This window comes from Protopterus annectens, chromosome 12.part0, assembly GCF_019279795.1.
Source record: "Protopterus annectens isolate FY-2018-M chromosome 12.part0, PAN1.0, whole genome shotgun sequence".
In the NCBI taxonomy this organism is placed as follows: Eukaryota; Metazoa; Chordata; order Ceratodontiformes; family Protopteridae; genus Protopterus; species Protopterus annectens.
The window spans coordinates 370,114,026-370,130,900 of record NC_056746.1 but is presented as its reverse complement, the minus strand read 5'-3'; the positions used below and the strand labels follow the sequence as shown (position 1 = coordinate 370,130,900).

The window sequence follows — 16,875 nt, the reverse complement described above, 5'->3', positions numbered from 1 at the left end:
GGTAATATTGCAATAGGGAGTGGATGGCAAACTGATAACAGGTTCATAATTAATGTGCATCTCCTTCAAATGAGGACATACTCAGGACTGCAGCACCCCCCTTAAATGCAGTGTTGGCAGTCCATCTATGTGCTGCAGGAGCAGAACCCACATCCTTCTGCATCAAAAGCAAGTATGCTACCTGTTGTGCTAACAACACTGCTTTTAAATTATTTATCATAATAGTGATACCATTTGCTAAACAAGAGTTGCATATTGTAAACCAGTGGTGTACAACCTTTTTGTGGGGAGGGCTACTACACGATTTCTTAATGCTTCTGTTATGAATTAACAATAGTTAAAGGTGACTGGCGTTTTTACTTAAGACAGCAGTCATGAAATTGCCTGTTTTCTACATCAACTTTGCATTTAACTTTATTCTGGTTTGCAGCCATGACTTATTACAAACTCTTGCAGAAAGTTACTACTGTTTACAGACTGTAACCTGTAAACAAGAAAGAATAGTTATTTCCACGCCAAAATTAGATGTGTAGGCCACTGCAGTCACTTAGGTAAGTAAGCATGTGCTGGAAGGTTTGCACGACTCGAGTAAAGCATAGTATTTTTTCACTTTTTTAAAAACATTTTGGTTACTGTCTGGGGGCAGGATGGCATTGCCTGGAAGGCCGTTTTTGGCCCCCGGGCCGGACATTGTGCACCACTGTTATAAACGGATTCCCTTCACAAGCTCAAAGTTTCAAAACGAACTGCAAATGGTCAAGACCACGGTATCGCAGTTTTGAAACTTTTAAAACACTAAACCAGCAAACAGCCAACAACAACGTAAGAAACACACAAAACTACTGGAGCAGGACTTCATCAGAACACTTTAACATACAACTGCGTGATATTTAAAAACATTTTGGCGCCAAAATACTAACTCCAAATTTAAAGTGACATTAGCTAAAATAATATATATAACATCAAAATTGCTTCTACAAATGCATATACAATATGCAGTATGCACAGTCATCATTTTATAAGTTCATGTATTATATTATTTAATTTCATGTACTAATAATTATACATCCTATAAAATGCATTCTAAAAATACATCCTAAAAAATACATTCTAAAAAGTCTTCTAAAAACTAGTGAGAAGCTAAATATAACTTATAGTGCTGTAAAAGTTACAATTAATAGATGCATCACAACTATTTAAACGAAAGTATAAAAAGATGAATTATTTAAACAGATAAATTGTTAATATATTAATTCATTAATTCATCTTAACCAAAGATGCAATAGTATAAAATGGCTTTACTATAGGAACAGGTACATCTTGCCTTCCTGCTCCAGCAGTTTTGAAACTTTGAACGTTATGAATGGAGATCGCCGTGCAGAGCGGAACGGGAAATTTGTAGTTTTCCTCACTGTAGTGGGATTCCGGAGTTGGTATATTTATTTAGCAGGGAGTGGAGGGGGCAGGGGGGCTTGTCCCCCTGCAAAAATGTAAAAAATAATTTTTTTTGTTTTTATTTTTATTTTTTTTATTGCAGTTTCAAAGTTTCAAAACTTCGATCTTATGGTCAAGACCATTTGCATTTCGAAGTTTTGGAACTTTGAACTTGCAAAGTAGATCCATTGTAAACAGACTTGGCATGAGCAGCACTAAACTTCCCCTCCCTTGAAGCTCTCAGTTCCTTGTGATATGTACTTGACACTCAATTTCTTGTAAAATGCACTTGACACTCAACCATACCTCTCAACCTTGTAGCACAAAAAATCTGGACAAAGCCAAAATTAATGGGGGGGGGACAAAGGCCCAAAAATAGGGAAACATTTTAAAATATTCCTTGTCTAATCTTACACAGTTACTAGAATAAAAGGTTTTGTGTTACCATGCATTTTCTAAATGGCTGTCATTTTTTAATGAATTCAGTCCTCACTGATTTACCAGAAAATCATATGTTTTATGAGGAACAGACCTAAAATCTGAGTCAAAAATCGGGACAGTTGAGAGCTATGCACTCAACTCCTTGAAACTCAAGTTTTTGTTTTTTTTTTTTTTTTAAACATCTTGGTGGTTGGGGTAGAAAATTCAGGTTCTTGCTTTCCCTACCTAAGGTGCAAGGTTTGAGCCTGAACAAATTAGCCACCAGTTATATACCTATTTGGGGCATTTTAAATTAGCCACCAGTTATACTTGTTTGGGGCAATTTACACACACACACACACACACACATACACACACACACTCTCACTGTCTCTCTCTCTCTCTACTTGCTGAAGCCTCTTTTCGTAGAAACAGAACAAATCCACGTGCATTTCGCAGAAGCAGAATATGAAAGGAGCCATTAAGTTCTGCTCACTGTAAGGAAGAACAGTCTGTGCAACTGGATACAGAGAAGAATGCCCTCAAAAAGATGTATTTTGTAATTTTAAAAAAAAGTGTGACAGTTCCTCAGTAAGCAGGCTCCCTCCCAGCCAGCAAGGGGCCCCTAGGCGACTGAGTTGGTTGCCTAATGCTGGATCTGGCTCTGAGTGAAAGCATTTAATAGATTATCCCTAGCAGCAAGAAATCCATCATCTGTGTGGTTTGGGATGTTTTTGTCTATGTTAGACTTTTCCCATATTTTCCTAAAAATTTCAGGGGTTGCCAAGACTTTTTAAGTTGCTCTTTTGACTCTTCAGTAGTAGGGTTCAGTAATTGTATATGACCTTCTAATATTTTGGCATATTTTACTGACTGTATCAAGATTGGAGGGAGAGAATCTGTGATGATGTAAAAATCTAATGCAGTCCATGAATGCACTACCTTTATGGTTGATTTTGTCTCTCCATCCCTAGTGGCAGCAAGATTAGGCACCTCTTTCAATTGGGTGTATTTAAATAATGAAAATTTCTGTTTCAGAAGAAGAATCAGAATCTGGTACTTCCTCCGTACTTTGTTTTGAAGGGGGATTCCACTGATATTCTTCTGCATCAGTAATTATAGAAAATTGTGTAACTAAATGTTTAATTCTTTTTAAATTTATCACTTTTGGTGAAGCACTTTTATTGCTGAATTGTTTTAATTTATTTACATGATTATTTACATTTGCCCTGTGTACAGCCATGGTGGTACAGCGGTAGCGTAGCCTCACAGCAAGAGGTTCTCCCATTCGATTCTCGGCTGGAGCGCCTTCGGTGTGGAGTCTGCATGTCCTCCCCTCAGTCGAAAGACATGCGTAGAATGGGCATGCCTTCGTTGAAGTTTGGGCGTTAAGCTGGCACCTTGGCACTCGTAAAAAAATCTACTGCCAGTTATTAGCGGACTGGAGTTCTGCTGTGGCGACCCCTAACCAGGAAAAGCCAAAAGAAGAAGAACATTTGTATTTGCCCTGTGTCTATAGTTTGGGCAGAATTGCATTCTTTTTTTTAGCTATTCTAACATTTGATCTGAAGATGTCTTTTCCAGTTGTCTGTTTTGTTGCCTAAATCTTACACTGTAAACTGGCTTATGGGAATGGCCTGAAGTACTAGAAGTAACTTGGGATGTATCTGGGAAGTTGTTGATTCGGCAAGTCTAACCTCTCTTCCTGCCTCCTGCAAGTAAGAGGGCTGTCAACTTCATGACAAGCCGATAGATCATATGATGGCAAGGGGAGAAGGAAGCAGGGGCGGTCGTCATCAGAAGATTCTGCTTGATTAATTGTTAACGTCTGTAAATGCTGTAAGGGATATAGATCCCAAAACAGGGTTTGTCTTCTGCACATTTCTGTAAAGTAGTTACTGTTTTATTGGCTGCCTGCAGCTCTGATTTTAATTTAGCTGAATTGTACTTTAAACCTCTAACTAGATTCCTTTTCCTCATTTTTAGATTATTCCTGCCAGTTACTAAAAGCTGACCTAGAGGCTGGTACTTTATTTTCCTTCTGTTTTAATTTTGTTTTAAGATTCTGTTATCAAATGTTCCTCCCTGCAATGCACTGTCATTTTTATTGAGCTCAGACCATTTCACCAAATAATTACAGCTGGCTTGACCATATTTATTAAACACATGCCTGGTTGGAGTCCCAAACTCTAACTTTTTTTTTAAAACACCTTCACTGGTGCCCTTTGTATTACCCACTCACATAAAAGTGGATAGATGTTTAACTATGATTACAAACCCGCTCTTACACTAGTAAGAAATCCTCTCTCCCTTAATCCTTTTTCTTTTGATTAAAACCCAGTCTCATACATAATAAGGATACTTCGTTCTTATGACAGAGATACTCCAGTCCTTGTTATTTTATTATAAAAACCCACTCTCATTCTGTCAAAACAGACTTTGTTATTTTAAATAATTAGTTATTACTTTCATTCAGTTTACCCCATCTCATACACTTCGCTCACTCACAATACAGTTCTATCTAATATGGAGATTGCTAGTAAAGCTTTCCTGCAGAGAGACCCCACGCTCTGCTGAAGGTGAGAAGAGTAATAAAAATTATGTATTGATACACCAGAAATGTGGCCGACAGAAAAACAGTCATAAATGTGCCTAGTGGCACTTCCTGCTGCAGCAGACTTTGCTGCACTAAACTGTTAAAGTAACAAAATGACTTCAGACAGCACAGTTCAGCAGAGAAGAATAGTCTTATTTATTGCAAAGAGCACATGTATATGGGGAGACTAGGCAGTCAAGGTCCCGCCTTCCTGAACCATGAAAAGCTTGATTCCTTTATATTATTTTTGATAAAATGTAGTAACTAAGATAAGCCAGCAACCAATTAAAAATAAATACTTTGGCATTATTTTTGCTAAGTGTTGATTTCCTGACTGCATGTGTATTTTTCCATATTAAGTTCCATTTTCTGCACTGGCTATACTGGCAGGAAATACATTATCAAAAACAGACTAAAACTGTCAGGAACACGTTTTGAAATGAAACATACTTCAAAATAGAATATTGACTAAACATTTTCCCTTCTCTTACTGCCTTCTCTTTCTTCCTTCATACTGTGATTGCTGTTAATCAACACATTAATACTCCTTTTCAATTCTGATATTTTTTGAGGACCAAGTAAAGGACATCTGCTTTCTTTGCTAAGATTTCCCATTTGTATTTCAGTCAAGCTTTGTCTCCTTTCCCACCTACACTGGAGTCACTGCCTTCCAGTTCACTGCTAAAAGTTTGAGGTCCTATATCACTGGTGTTTAATTCAATTTCTGAATATACCATTATTGTTTTTCTTTATCTAATGGTTAGTATACACTGCTGACCTGCCAAGGATCCTAGCTGCTGCTTTTCAGTGTCCAAGTTTACATTTCTGTCAGTATTTTGTTTTTCTTATTTTCAACGCTTCCACTTATAGCTGATGTGATTTTGGAAATGCACTACCTTCCCACAAGATTTCTAAGTAGCCCAAGTCTCGACATCTCTTATCCAGGCTCCCTGCCCCCTGTAACCAATGATACTTTTGTTAACAGTAGTCTCTCCTTTGATAATCGCATCGCCACAGTAGTCAGGAAAACCTTCTATGTGGCACACCTCATCATAAAAGGGTTCTCATCCAGGAAAAAAGAGGTCATTGTTCCCCCTACTCGGCACTCATTAGACCCATTATAGAGTACAATGCCCCTTTTGGAATGTACCTCACAAGACAGCTGCAGCAGCTGGAAAGGCCACCGAAGTACCTCACAAAGAGGATTACTGGCCTCAAACAGATGCCCTACACTGACCGTCTCAAAAAACACCAGCTTTACTCTGTAGCATATCGTCTACTCTGAGGAGATCTCTGCCTAACATATAAAGCTATATTAAACCCAGAGCTGTTGGACATGCTACACCTAAAGAAATCCCAATCCCTCCAAGATACACGCTCTAGGGACCTAAACATTGTCACCAAAATAAACAGGACATGCTGGAGGGATAGATTCCTGTCCCAGAGACTTCCTATAATCTGGAACAAGCTACCCATCTATGTCAAGCAAAGTTCCTCATTAGCAATCTTCAAGAAAAATCTTGATGAGTGGATGGGAAATAGGAAATGCACCCCAGGGATCACTTCTATGGCTCTGCTTGACAGAGGCACAGGAAATTAACTTTCTTGGGTGGCGTAAGCCAGGGAACCTTGTTGGCTAGGCTTACTAAGGCCCTTGGGCCGATAGCCTAGTACCTACCTATGAACTGCGGTATTTGTAACTTTGCCCATAAGTATGACATGCATTTGACTCATTTAATTATCTAAGCTATTTGTTTTATATATCATTTATCTCCATATCCTTCTTCCTTCTCTCGCCCTGTTTCCTCAAGTCCCTTTAACTAGCCATTCCACATGTGCTGTATTGAAAGTTTTTTCTGAAGGTGTTGAAGTGGGTGTCGAAGTATATGAATATTTTTATTTAATAAACATCAATATGTATTTTTGTTGTATTCTGAAGGTAGTTCATTTACACCCAGAACAGACAGTTTCCACAATGGACCCCAGAAACTATCGCCCCATAAGCCTGACTAGTCTGGTCTGTAAAGCTATGGAGCGTATTATCATGGAACTCATAAACAAAGACATTGGGAGCCTCCAGACACTGAACCCTACCCAATTCGGTTTGTTAAGGGCAGATCTTGCCTCTTAAACCTAGTTGATTTCTTTGAAACAGTTACCAAAGCCATAGATGAGGGCAAGGTAGTCCACACAGCCTACCTGGACCACGCAAAAGCCTTCGACACAATACCCCACTCGGGCATCATAAATAAGTTTACCAGCTTAAATATCAACCCCTATATCACAAGATGGGTTGCAAACTGGCTCAGAGATAGAACCCACATGGTCAGAATCGCAGGTGCCATGTCCGAATCCAAACCAGTTACAAGTGGCGTCCCACAGGGCTCAGTTTTGGGACCTCTCTTGTTTGGTATATACTTCTCTGAGGTTCAGGCTAACACGGGGGGGTTATGGCTGACAAAGTTTGCAGATGACTGCAAACTGGGGGCCATAATCGAATCTCCAGCTGACACAAGCATCCTCCAAAAGGGTCTCACAGAGACTGATGCTTGGTGCCAGAGCCACGGCCTCAAGCTAAATGCTAAAAAGTGCATAGTTGTCCCCTTTGGGAAAAACAAGGTGCCCACAAATTACCACATAGGTGGTAATCCATTAAGTACGGAAGAAGTAATTAGAGATTTGGGGACCAACGTAGATAGTAATATCTCCTTTGATAATCACGTTGCCAAAGTGGTTAGAAATACCTTCTATATAGCCTACCTTTTCACAAAAGGGTTCGCATCTAGATCAAGAGAGGTCATTGTGCCCCTCTACTCGTCACTCATCAGGCCCATAATTGAATACAATGCCTCTTTTGGGATGTACCTTACCCAACACCTGCAGCAACTGGAGAGACCCCAAAAGTACCTCACCAAGAGGATCATGGGCTACAAACAGATGTCCATTGCAGCTCGACTAAAGAAACTCCAGCTCTACTCCGTTGCTTACCGCCTGCTCAGAGGCGATCTATGCCTGACGTACAAAGCCATGTTAAACCCAGAATTAATGGACATGCTCCATCTCAAAAAATCCAAGTCCCTTAGAGCTACACGCTCCAGGGACCTAAACCTCGGCACAAAAATAAATAGGACATGCTGGAGGGACAGATTCATTTCCCAGAGGCTCCCCTCACTCTGGAATAGAATCCCAATTCATGTTAGACATAGCCCCTCGCTGACCCTCTTCAAGCGAAATATGGACGCGTGGATGGGAAATTGCAAATTCACCCCTGGGATCTCTTCTGTGTCCCTGCTAGACAGAGGCGCACAGTAAACTAATCTTAAAAGGGTACCTTCTGTGACCTACTCTACAGAGGCACAGTAGGCTAATCTAATAGGGAGGTGGAAGCCAAATATGCTCTGGCTAGGCTTATAAATGCCCTAGGGCAGATAGCCTAGTATCTACCTATGAACCTAAAATTAGAGCTGACGTGTTATAAGGGAATTCCAGAATTCCAGAGAGAAATAGTCTCAAACTGTGAATTTTACTTGACTTAATTTATAAGGTACATACAGTAGTTTAATACTAAAGATTTTGTAATACTAAAGATTGTCTTTTTCTGTAGTATGCCAAAGTAGTAATTGTAACCTGATCAAAAATGTACTAATACAGGAAAAAGTCAACTTTAACTGTCTCCTGAAATGCTATTATTTTGCATTTGTAACACAGAGTTTGGAGCTGTACAGACAGCCGTTTGGAGCTTTTTGTATAATAATTATGACCAAGAATGCTGGCTAACAGGTATACCCCTACAGAAAGGAGGACTGACTGACTTTGTTTTAAAGAATGTTTTATGTCAGTGTTTTTACAACCAGTTTAATTATTGTTTTTTTTACATCTTTTTTCACTTTGCAGTATAGAAGACATTCATATCATAGTGTTACATAACCTGATCCAGAGCACGTTGGCCCTTTCTGATACACAGATGAAAGTTTGCCAGTCTCTACAGGTAATGTACTTCCTACCTTGAAATTTCAGACTTGTACCTTCAAAATACTTTGCATATTTTTGGGGGAAATATAGGAGCCATTTTTGTTTTGTGAGCCTGCTAGAGAGGCCACTGTGATGTCAGACATCTTGAGTCATCAGATTTGTTGCACTACAGTGGTAGAGTTGAATATGCTTCTTATTGATATTTTTCACTATTTGGTCTTGTGCACAGTCTCTCTGTTTGCTTTGTTACACTTCTTGTGTTTGTATTTAATATCAGTTTCCTCTCCTGTTGTTGTTGTTTTTGTCCTTTTTCACGTGCAGACCCATCATTCAGTCTTTATCTTATGCTGCGCCACTGGAGAGAGGTCTTGGCGCAAGGACCGTTATCTGTTTAGATATTGATCATGCATTAACACTGCAAGCCAATGTTTTGGTAATCACCCTAAATCCCAAAGTCTGTTTTTGTAATATGTTGATCTTGGTTTTAGATATATGGTGAATATCCATTTCCAGGAAGCAACTCTTTCATTGGTTCCTTCCTCATTTTATCTTTCAATCCATTTTTCAGGCTGTTGATAAAGTTAGGGAGCTAGTTTTGTCTACCAAAAGCCCGAATGAAAGTATTTTGGAAAATGATTGGCTTCCAGTGTATGGTTTTATGTAAGAGTTACATTTTATTTAAAACAGATGTCTGTACTAAGGGCACAGATTGTTGAAGTTATTTCATTCGTTGACATTTTTTTCTTAACAGAATTGATTTCCATTTTGCATTAATTTAAAAAAAAATCTTGATTAGATCCAGAGGTACTTGTGTATTATCACAATCACATTTTCATGACAGTTGCAGCTACACTTTCTCACCAGCTTCTTCCATGCTCCAAAGTGTATGCAGCTTAACCGTGGAATAATTATATAAAGAAAATCACTCTTAGAAAAATAATCAGTTTAGGTTTGTATTAATTTTCCAAATGATGTATTATACAACCATGTTATTTCTAATATTGAATCTTTCTTTTTTTCCACACTGAACAATCTGTTATCCAAATTAAAATCCACACAGCATATACCAGGTTTGTTTTTACTTAATCAGAGCACTCAGTTAGGTAATTGCCTCCTAGTGTAATATATACAAAAAATTTAGATACTTTTTAAAAATGCAGCATGAACATTACATAGTACAAATATCCAGTCACAGTCAAAATAACTTACAACAATGACATTGCATGTAAAAGTACAAGCAATCCGATCAAAGTGAAATAAATAGTGTAGTAGCGAAAATAATTTTTACAAAAACTTATTTAGTACCGTTATCTAAATAACATGCTGCTGAAAATGATTGGTTGCAAAAATACAAATAATGGGTTACTAACAAGGTGTGGTAGTGCTAATAACTGGCGAAACCTGTGGTAGTGATAACAGGTGACCGAGAAAGCATAACAAAGCGTGGTTGTGATAATATGCAAGTACCGATCCAGATGTAGCTGTATAAGATCAGTAACAAACATGACATTAAACTGGATTCATTGCAACAGTAAGCTTTAAACCTCAACAATATTTTTTTAAGAATTGTGAATGTACTACAGTACTACTTAAGCTTATTCATTCCATTTACCAGATCTTTTAGCACTAATTAAATGTGGCAACTATTTTTATGTGAAAATGCACTGCTTGTGGAAACTTTTAATTATCTTCTTGCAAGTGTAGAGTCGAGAAGTGTTTTAAATAGGCAGGGGTCATTACAGGATATGTCACTACAGATGTACCACTTGATGACAATGTATCTCAGATTTTTAGCTGTCAGTCTGATTATTTAAAGAGTTTCTGACAGGATTTTAGTGTGTTGCTTGTGCATTATGTGATGGGGACTGTGTAATTGAGTGCAAGTCTATGTGCGCTGTGTATGAACACTTTTTCATAGGTCATCTTCTGACTGACTTGTTCCATCAGTGAATTCCACCTGTCAGACTTCCTCCTCATTTGCAGCACAGAAATTATCCCACTCCTGCTGTTCTTTTTCTCAATGTACCTAGAAAGACAAAACAAAAGATCGCTTGCCAACAACACAGGCTTTTGTCGATGCCTCAGGTGATAGTTGGTGAATCTGTAGTGGCCATTTGTCATTCCTCAGACCACTCAGTCACTCACCACTCCAGCTTCCTCTAGTGTAGCTTTTTTTCAGCCACTATGAACAAGGGGGTCAGTCTTATCCTCATCTGCTATTCCACTGTTCAGTCCAGGCATTGGAGAGCTATCCATCCTCTCTTGGTCAGGGAGACACTCCGGGAGATGTTGTTCAGGGTAGCTGGGGGAAAGAGACTTCTAGATGGGGTAGATGTACCCTCTTTAAGTCAGTCTTCAACCAAATTTCTTATTGTAAAGAAAAAAACAAAAAGTTAAAAACTGTTAATTTGAAGACATGGTGTCTGTTAGGAAAAGAAGATTTTTACCTTAGCCGGGCAATTATTACAGGCTGTTAATCTTGGTGCTTAGAAATCCTTACCTGAGAATAATGTCAGCAGAGAAATTCTTGAGGAATATGTGTGAGAGGATTCTGATCCAGACAGAGACAGGACAATGACCTTAATTCAATAAGCCCTACACGGAGTGATTCTCCATATAGGAATAGTGTTGCGGCCCGAATACTAAATATGGCTGCAGAGCGATCCAGAAAACCGGGCTGGTGGTATGCGCGAGCATGCAGACACTGTGTGGACACGAAAGCGATCGCGGAATGCAAATCACCTCATCTGCTGGTGAAAACCATACAAATGAGGTGATTTTGCGATCCAGCAAGCAGAAAGGCATCTATGTAGGTGCCGTGTCTACAGGAAAAATGTATGAGGTTACTAACTGTGTACTGGAATGTAAAAAAAAAAATGGGCTCTGACAACTCAAAAGCATGTATTAGGTGCAGTAGGCATCCAAATGGCCAAAACTATGGCCATTGACATTTAAAAGGGATGCAATTAATAAAAAATTAAATTTTTTTTATCACATATGCCACATTTAAACAACACCCAGCAACATGTAAACATGCTAGTTTGCCAAAAAAAAAAATTAAAATTGTAAAATATGATATATGAAGCTATATTGAATTTTCCCATTATACTGGGCAGCATGCAGAGTCGTACAATGGCAGGTTATAGTGGTGGCTAAGGACATAGGTCCTGGTGTAGTGCAGTATCCAGGGTAGATGCAGTTAGGTGTATGTAAATGAACTAAGTTTATTGAATAGCAAAATGGCCACCGTCTCCACAGGTACTAACTGTATAAGGGCTAGAGCCGTGGTAGTGTAGGCAGATGAGACAGCTGACATGAAAAGGGTGTGTGTCAGGGTTTGTCTGAGCACATTGGAGCTCAGCGGCTCCTGTTTGCACTCAGCTAAGCAAGAGGTGTGTGTCTGAGGCTGTTAAGCTGTGTTTAGCTGGTTAAAGAAAAGCTAAACATGCTCGTGTACAGGGGAGGGTCAAATCTGCTGAGCAATGTTTACACTGGAGCCATGGATTTGCATGGCATGAGGCTTAGAAGTGGAGGAAATTGAAAAAAAAAATAAAAGGAAATAGCTTAGAAAAGCCAGTCAACTATAAATGACTAATACACTGTCTGCAACTCACACTGGCCCATTCAAAACCTTCAGTAATTAAGCTGGCAGGTGGAATGTATCATAGGCAATCACCCAAGCTACATCTCCAGCATACCAGTATAAAGTATGCAGGCACCCTTCAATCTGATTTTTCCCACATACTCTGCACCATTCGAGTACACACTTGGGAATTTTAACTGACAAAATGATAGAGGCTGCTGCTGCTTTGCTTCTTCTGGACGTGCTACAGGCTGCAGTCAGTGGTGGTGATGATGCTGACAACCAGCCCAGACTGAGGAAGAGAAAAAGTGTTCAGTGCCAGGGTAACCTTTCAGGGGCTACATGACTTGGAGATAGAGCGCTACAGGGTGGACAGGGACGTACTAGAGCAGCTCACAAAAATTTGCTACCTTCACCTCAGACCCAGAGCCAACAGAGGGGAACCCATCCCAGTGGAAACCAAGGTATGTGTAGCCTTAAGAGTACTAGTTACAGGTACTTTCCAAAGGCCTACTGGGGACATCATGGGGGGGGGGTCTCACAGGCATCCACATCTAGGGTACTCCACCAGTTCCTGGATGTCATGCTAATACATTCCAGTGAGCACATTTATTTCCCCAACACCCTTGAGGAGAGGACCACCAGTATGCATCTCCTCTACTGTGTAGCACACTAGCAAGAGGTAGTGGGTGCCATAGATTGCACTCATGCACATCAAACACCACCCAGTGAGGAGGGTAGAGTCTCCGTCAGCCACAAGAGGTATCACTCCAACTGCCAGGTCGTGTGCAATGCCCAGGGCATTATCGTCAATGTGTGTGCTGGCAGCCCTGGAAGTTATCTCTACTCCCACATCTGGCAAGCATCACAGCTGTACCAGGAATTTGCCAGGGGAGACATCCCATACGGCCATCTAGTGGGGGATGCTGGCTACACATTGGAACAGTGGATAATGACACCCATCAGAAATGCACACACACCCACTGAAGAACACCATGATGAGGCCACTCACAAACTAGGAACATCATAGAGTGTGTTTTAGTGATGCTCAAGTCATGGTTCTGATGAGGCCACTTACAAACTAGGGACATCATAGAGCATGTTTTTGGGCTGATCAAATCATGGTTCTGCTGCCTTGACATATCTGGTGGTGCCCTGCAGTACTCTCCAGCCACATTTGCACACATGTTCATAGTATCTGCCATACATTTGCAGTGGCAGGAATATCACAGGGAAGGGACACAGCCCCCCACAGGCACAGGGGTTACTCAAAGGAGGAAGCCTGTTCCTGTAGTCAGATGTAGGCATGCCCTGTATGTCCTGGCCTTGGCAAAGAGGCAACGCATAGCACATACATTGACACCTTAGGGACCCAGGGACTGACACCTCACTCTGACTTGCACACACAGTAAAAATGATGCCACAAACATCACGGTACCTGTACCTTACCATGTATAAGCTGTGTATTGCATGCATCTGGCAGAGTCAGCCCTGAAGCACTGTCCTCACAACTGCTGCAGGCACAAGGTAAGTCGCTCTTCTTAACAAATGAATGGAGTAGTAGACTGTGGTAGCATAGCTATGGTATTGCTGCATGTATGCAAGGGAATGGAGTGGGCTACCAGGATAGCAGCGACAGCTGACAGCTATGTCGGACAACAAGAAATGTCTGCCAAATACTGGCTGCCCCAGAATATGCAGTAGTCCCCTAGATGACAGAACTCACTGCAGTATATGTGGGGGACTAAGAAACTGTGGGGTCATAGGTCACATGCATGGATGTCAATGTAGGAGTCCCATGCGCACCTCTCAGCCTCTCACAGCAAGTCATCTGTACAAAGTCATAAAGAAATGTGTGGAAAAGGTCCATAAATAAGGACAGTTATGAAGTATTGCTCTTACAAACTTAGTACTATTAGAGCAGGTGTTGCAGTTGCATTAAGTCTCTGAAGGATAAGAAGTCTGAAACTCAAATGTCTGTCATTACTTTCTAACTTTGGTTTTTAATGATATGCCAGTATTTTCCAAGACAGCCACAATACTATGCTAAATGGATCCAAAGTATGAAGCAAACATCTGGACAGTCTGTGGAAATTTGTACAGTTGAGAGGTATGCCCCCCTCCCCCCAAAACACCCATGTTCCCATACAAATGCAGTAACATTTATGTTTGTAGGGTAATAACAGCAGACCACACGTTCCCACGGCTGTCCCAATCAACTTGCTAACTTGTTCCATGTCCACAATATGCAAGGCTCAATGTGCTATGTATGTGCGTGGTTAATACTGTCAGGAAGTAGACAATACTTACTGTTGGCTGTTGTGGCTTAGTGGTCAAAGTACAGTACTTTGATTGACAGGGTCCATGGTTCGAGACTGGCAATGTCAACTATTTTGCATGTCATCTGCACCTGCTGTAGGAGTTGTACACACTGTCCAGAAGTCAGTATTTGTTACTGCAGGAGAGCTAGACAATGGAGGGACAGGGAGACACAAATAAGGACAGTACTCAGCTCGGAGTAACGTACACAGTGCCTAGGAGAACAGCAGGTTGTGACAAGTCATTGTAGTGCCAGGTTATAAATGGCTGCCACGTTACGGTGTCAGTACTGACAACAAGTCAGTGGGCACCATCCATACCCCTGGAATGACAGGGTGTTACAGAATGTCCACACATATGCCTCATATATCTGTTCTGCTTGTCATAATTTTGCATTTGCCTGCCACACTATATGCAAAACAATAAAAGGTGATGTGAATACATCAATGACAGACAGTTGAGAAGCAGATGTCATACCCTTAAGAAAATGCAAGCTAATATAAAACCGTTCTACCAGCTATCTGCATTTGGAAGAGCAATATTAACACACTGTCCCCATGTCTGGGCCTGTCTGACTGTTACATATGGGCCTGTCCAGATGTAAGTCTAAAAGTTTGACAGCTATGGCCAACATGTAGCCTTATAATAACATTACAACACAAACCATCTGAGGACCACAGCAGATGTAGGGGTGCAATGATGGACAACCTGCTGAACAGGTACAGTCAGGGGTGTGAAGTCCATAACCCTGTGTGTGATGTTATGACTTCTACCCCACTCACACCATAACTACAAATACATAATAGCAGCAACTGTAAACAAAGCCTGTGACTGGACTGCAGAAGGACAAAGAGACAAGTATAAGAGGAAGAGGAACCACTGGCCAGACAAGCAAAGAATGTGAACACCAGAACAGTTTGTGTAGTAACATAGGTTCCCTGCAGTGTATGCAGTCAGTAAACAAATGTCTGTCAGTGGTTCAACACATTACTCTATACTGCTCTGCCACTGGCATACCAGGAAATCACAGTCCTATGTAGAATATACCACACATATTATGAAAAACTCTGCTCAGTCCAATGCAGTCTGTACCCACACCAGGATACGATTCAGTTAAGGATAGCACACACCCAGGAGATCCCTAGCCAGTATATCACTGAGGTGTGCTGGACTGTTTACACAGGTTCATCAGCCAATTGGCTGTAGCAAACAAAATCCTGGACTGGAGTACAGCTAGCTCTGGAATGGAGTCTAACTCTTACTATTGAAGGTCATACTGGACATGCTTCTGCATTTAGAGAATTACAGCCCATGTCTAAACCCACATCTAACTATACAACTGTGTTGTCCATATATGTATTTGCATACAGACAGCTATGTACACTTTAACTGTTTCTCCCCACCCCCATCAGATAGGATTACCTTTGGCTATATGTAGGTGGCACATATGTGATATATTTGCATCTGTTGGGTGTGATAGACATACATATGTATAGGTAACATATACAAATATATCAATTATAGACAGGCAGAGACGGGGGGAGAGAGAGGCATAGATAGAGAGAGAGAGAGAGAGACCGTGAAAGGCATAGAGTGATGTCCTGATGCAGACATTTGCACACCAACTGTAACCAGTGGCACTTGCCAGTACGAAGGTGAGCTCCATTGTATAATAGTACTGAGGTAGGGGTTGTAATCTCACATCACCCACCTTGTGTGTGTGTGTGTGTGTGTGTGTGTGTGTGTGTGTGTGTGTGTGTGTGTAGGTTAAAGCATTTTCAGGCCTTTCCACCCAGTAAACCTCCCATTGGCCTACTTTACAAGGCCTGCTAATGTCATTCACCTTAGAAGCACCTTTGGACACCCTTCAGCCATATAAGCTCCATGGCGCATGTGATAAGTACGTAGCACTGGTTCCCATTCAGAAGCCTGAAACATCATAAGCCTGAAAATCAAAATCAAAAAAAAAAAGCCTGAAAATTCAGAATCCTGAAAACTCAAAAATCCTGAGTCCAAAAAATCCTGAAAGAAAAAAATCCTGAAACAAAAATCCTGAAAACACAAATAATGCTAATATGGTTTCAGGATTTTGATTTTCAGGCTTATGATGTTTCAGGCTTCTGAATGGGAACCGTAGCACTATAGTACATTCAACTAGATAGGTAAGGGTTCTAATCTCAGCACTGGCAACTGTGTCTGCGTGTGTGTGTTTTTGTGTGTGTATTTGTAGGTTAAAGCATTTTGAGGCCTTTTCAACACAGTAAACTTACCATTGCCCTACTTTACAAGGCCTGGTGATGTCATTCATCTTAGAAACACCATTGGACAGTCCGTAGGTATAAAATCTTTGTGGCACACAAAATAACGATGTAGCACTATAGTACAGAAAACTAAATAGGTAGGGGTTCTAAACTCAGTACTGGCAACTGTAATACTGTGTGTGTGTGTGTGTGTGTGTGTGTGTATATGAGAAGCATATCCCCTGTGTGTGTTGGTTATTCAATTTTGAGGCCTGTTCCACCCTGGTGACCCCTCATTGCATTACTTTATA

The 16,875-nt window shown here is 40.6% G+C and overlaps 1 protein-coding gene across 1 annotated transcript in view; it reads left to right on the top strand.

Annotated features, from left to right (window-relative positions):
- Window positions 1–16,875, top strand: part of GTF3C1 (general transcription factor IIIC subunit 1) — a gene marked incomplete in the record, with an annotated part of 1,808,906 nt that overhangs the window by 1,266,658 nt on the left and 525,373 nt on the right. The window contains 1 exon segment of the mRNA XM_044089472.1: window positions 8,345–8,438. Coding sequence (XP_043945407.1) covers window positions 8,345–8,438 — 94 coding nt within the window.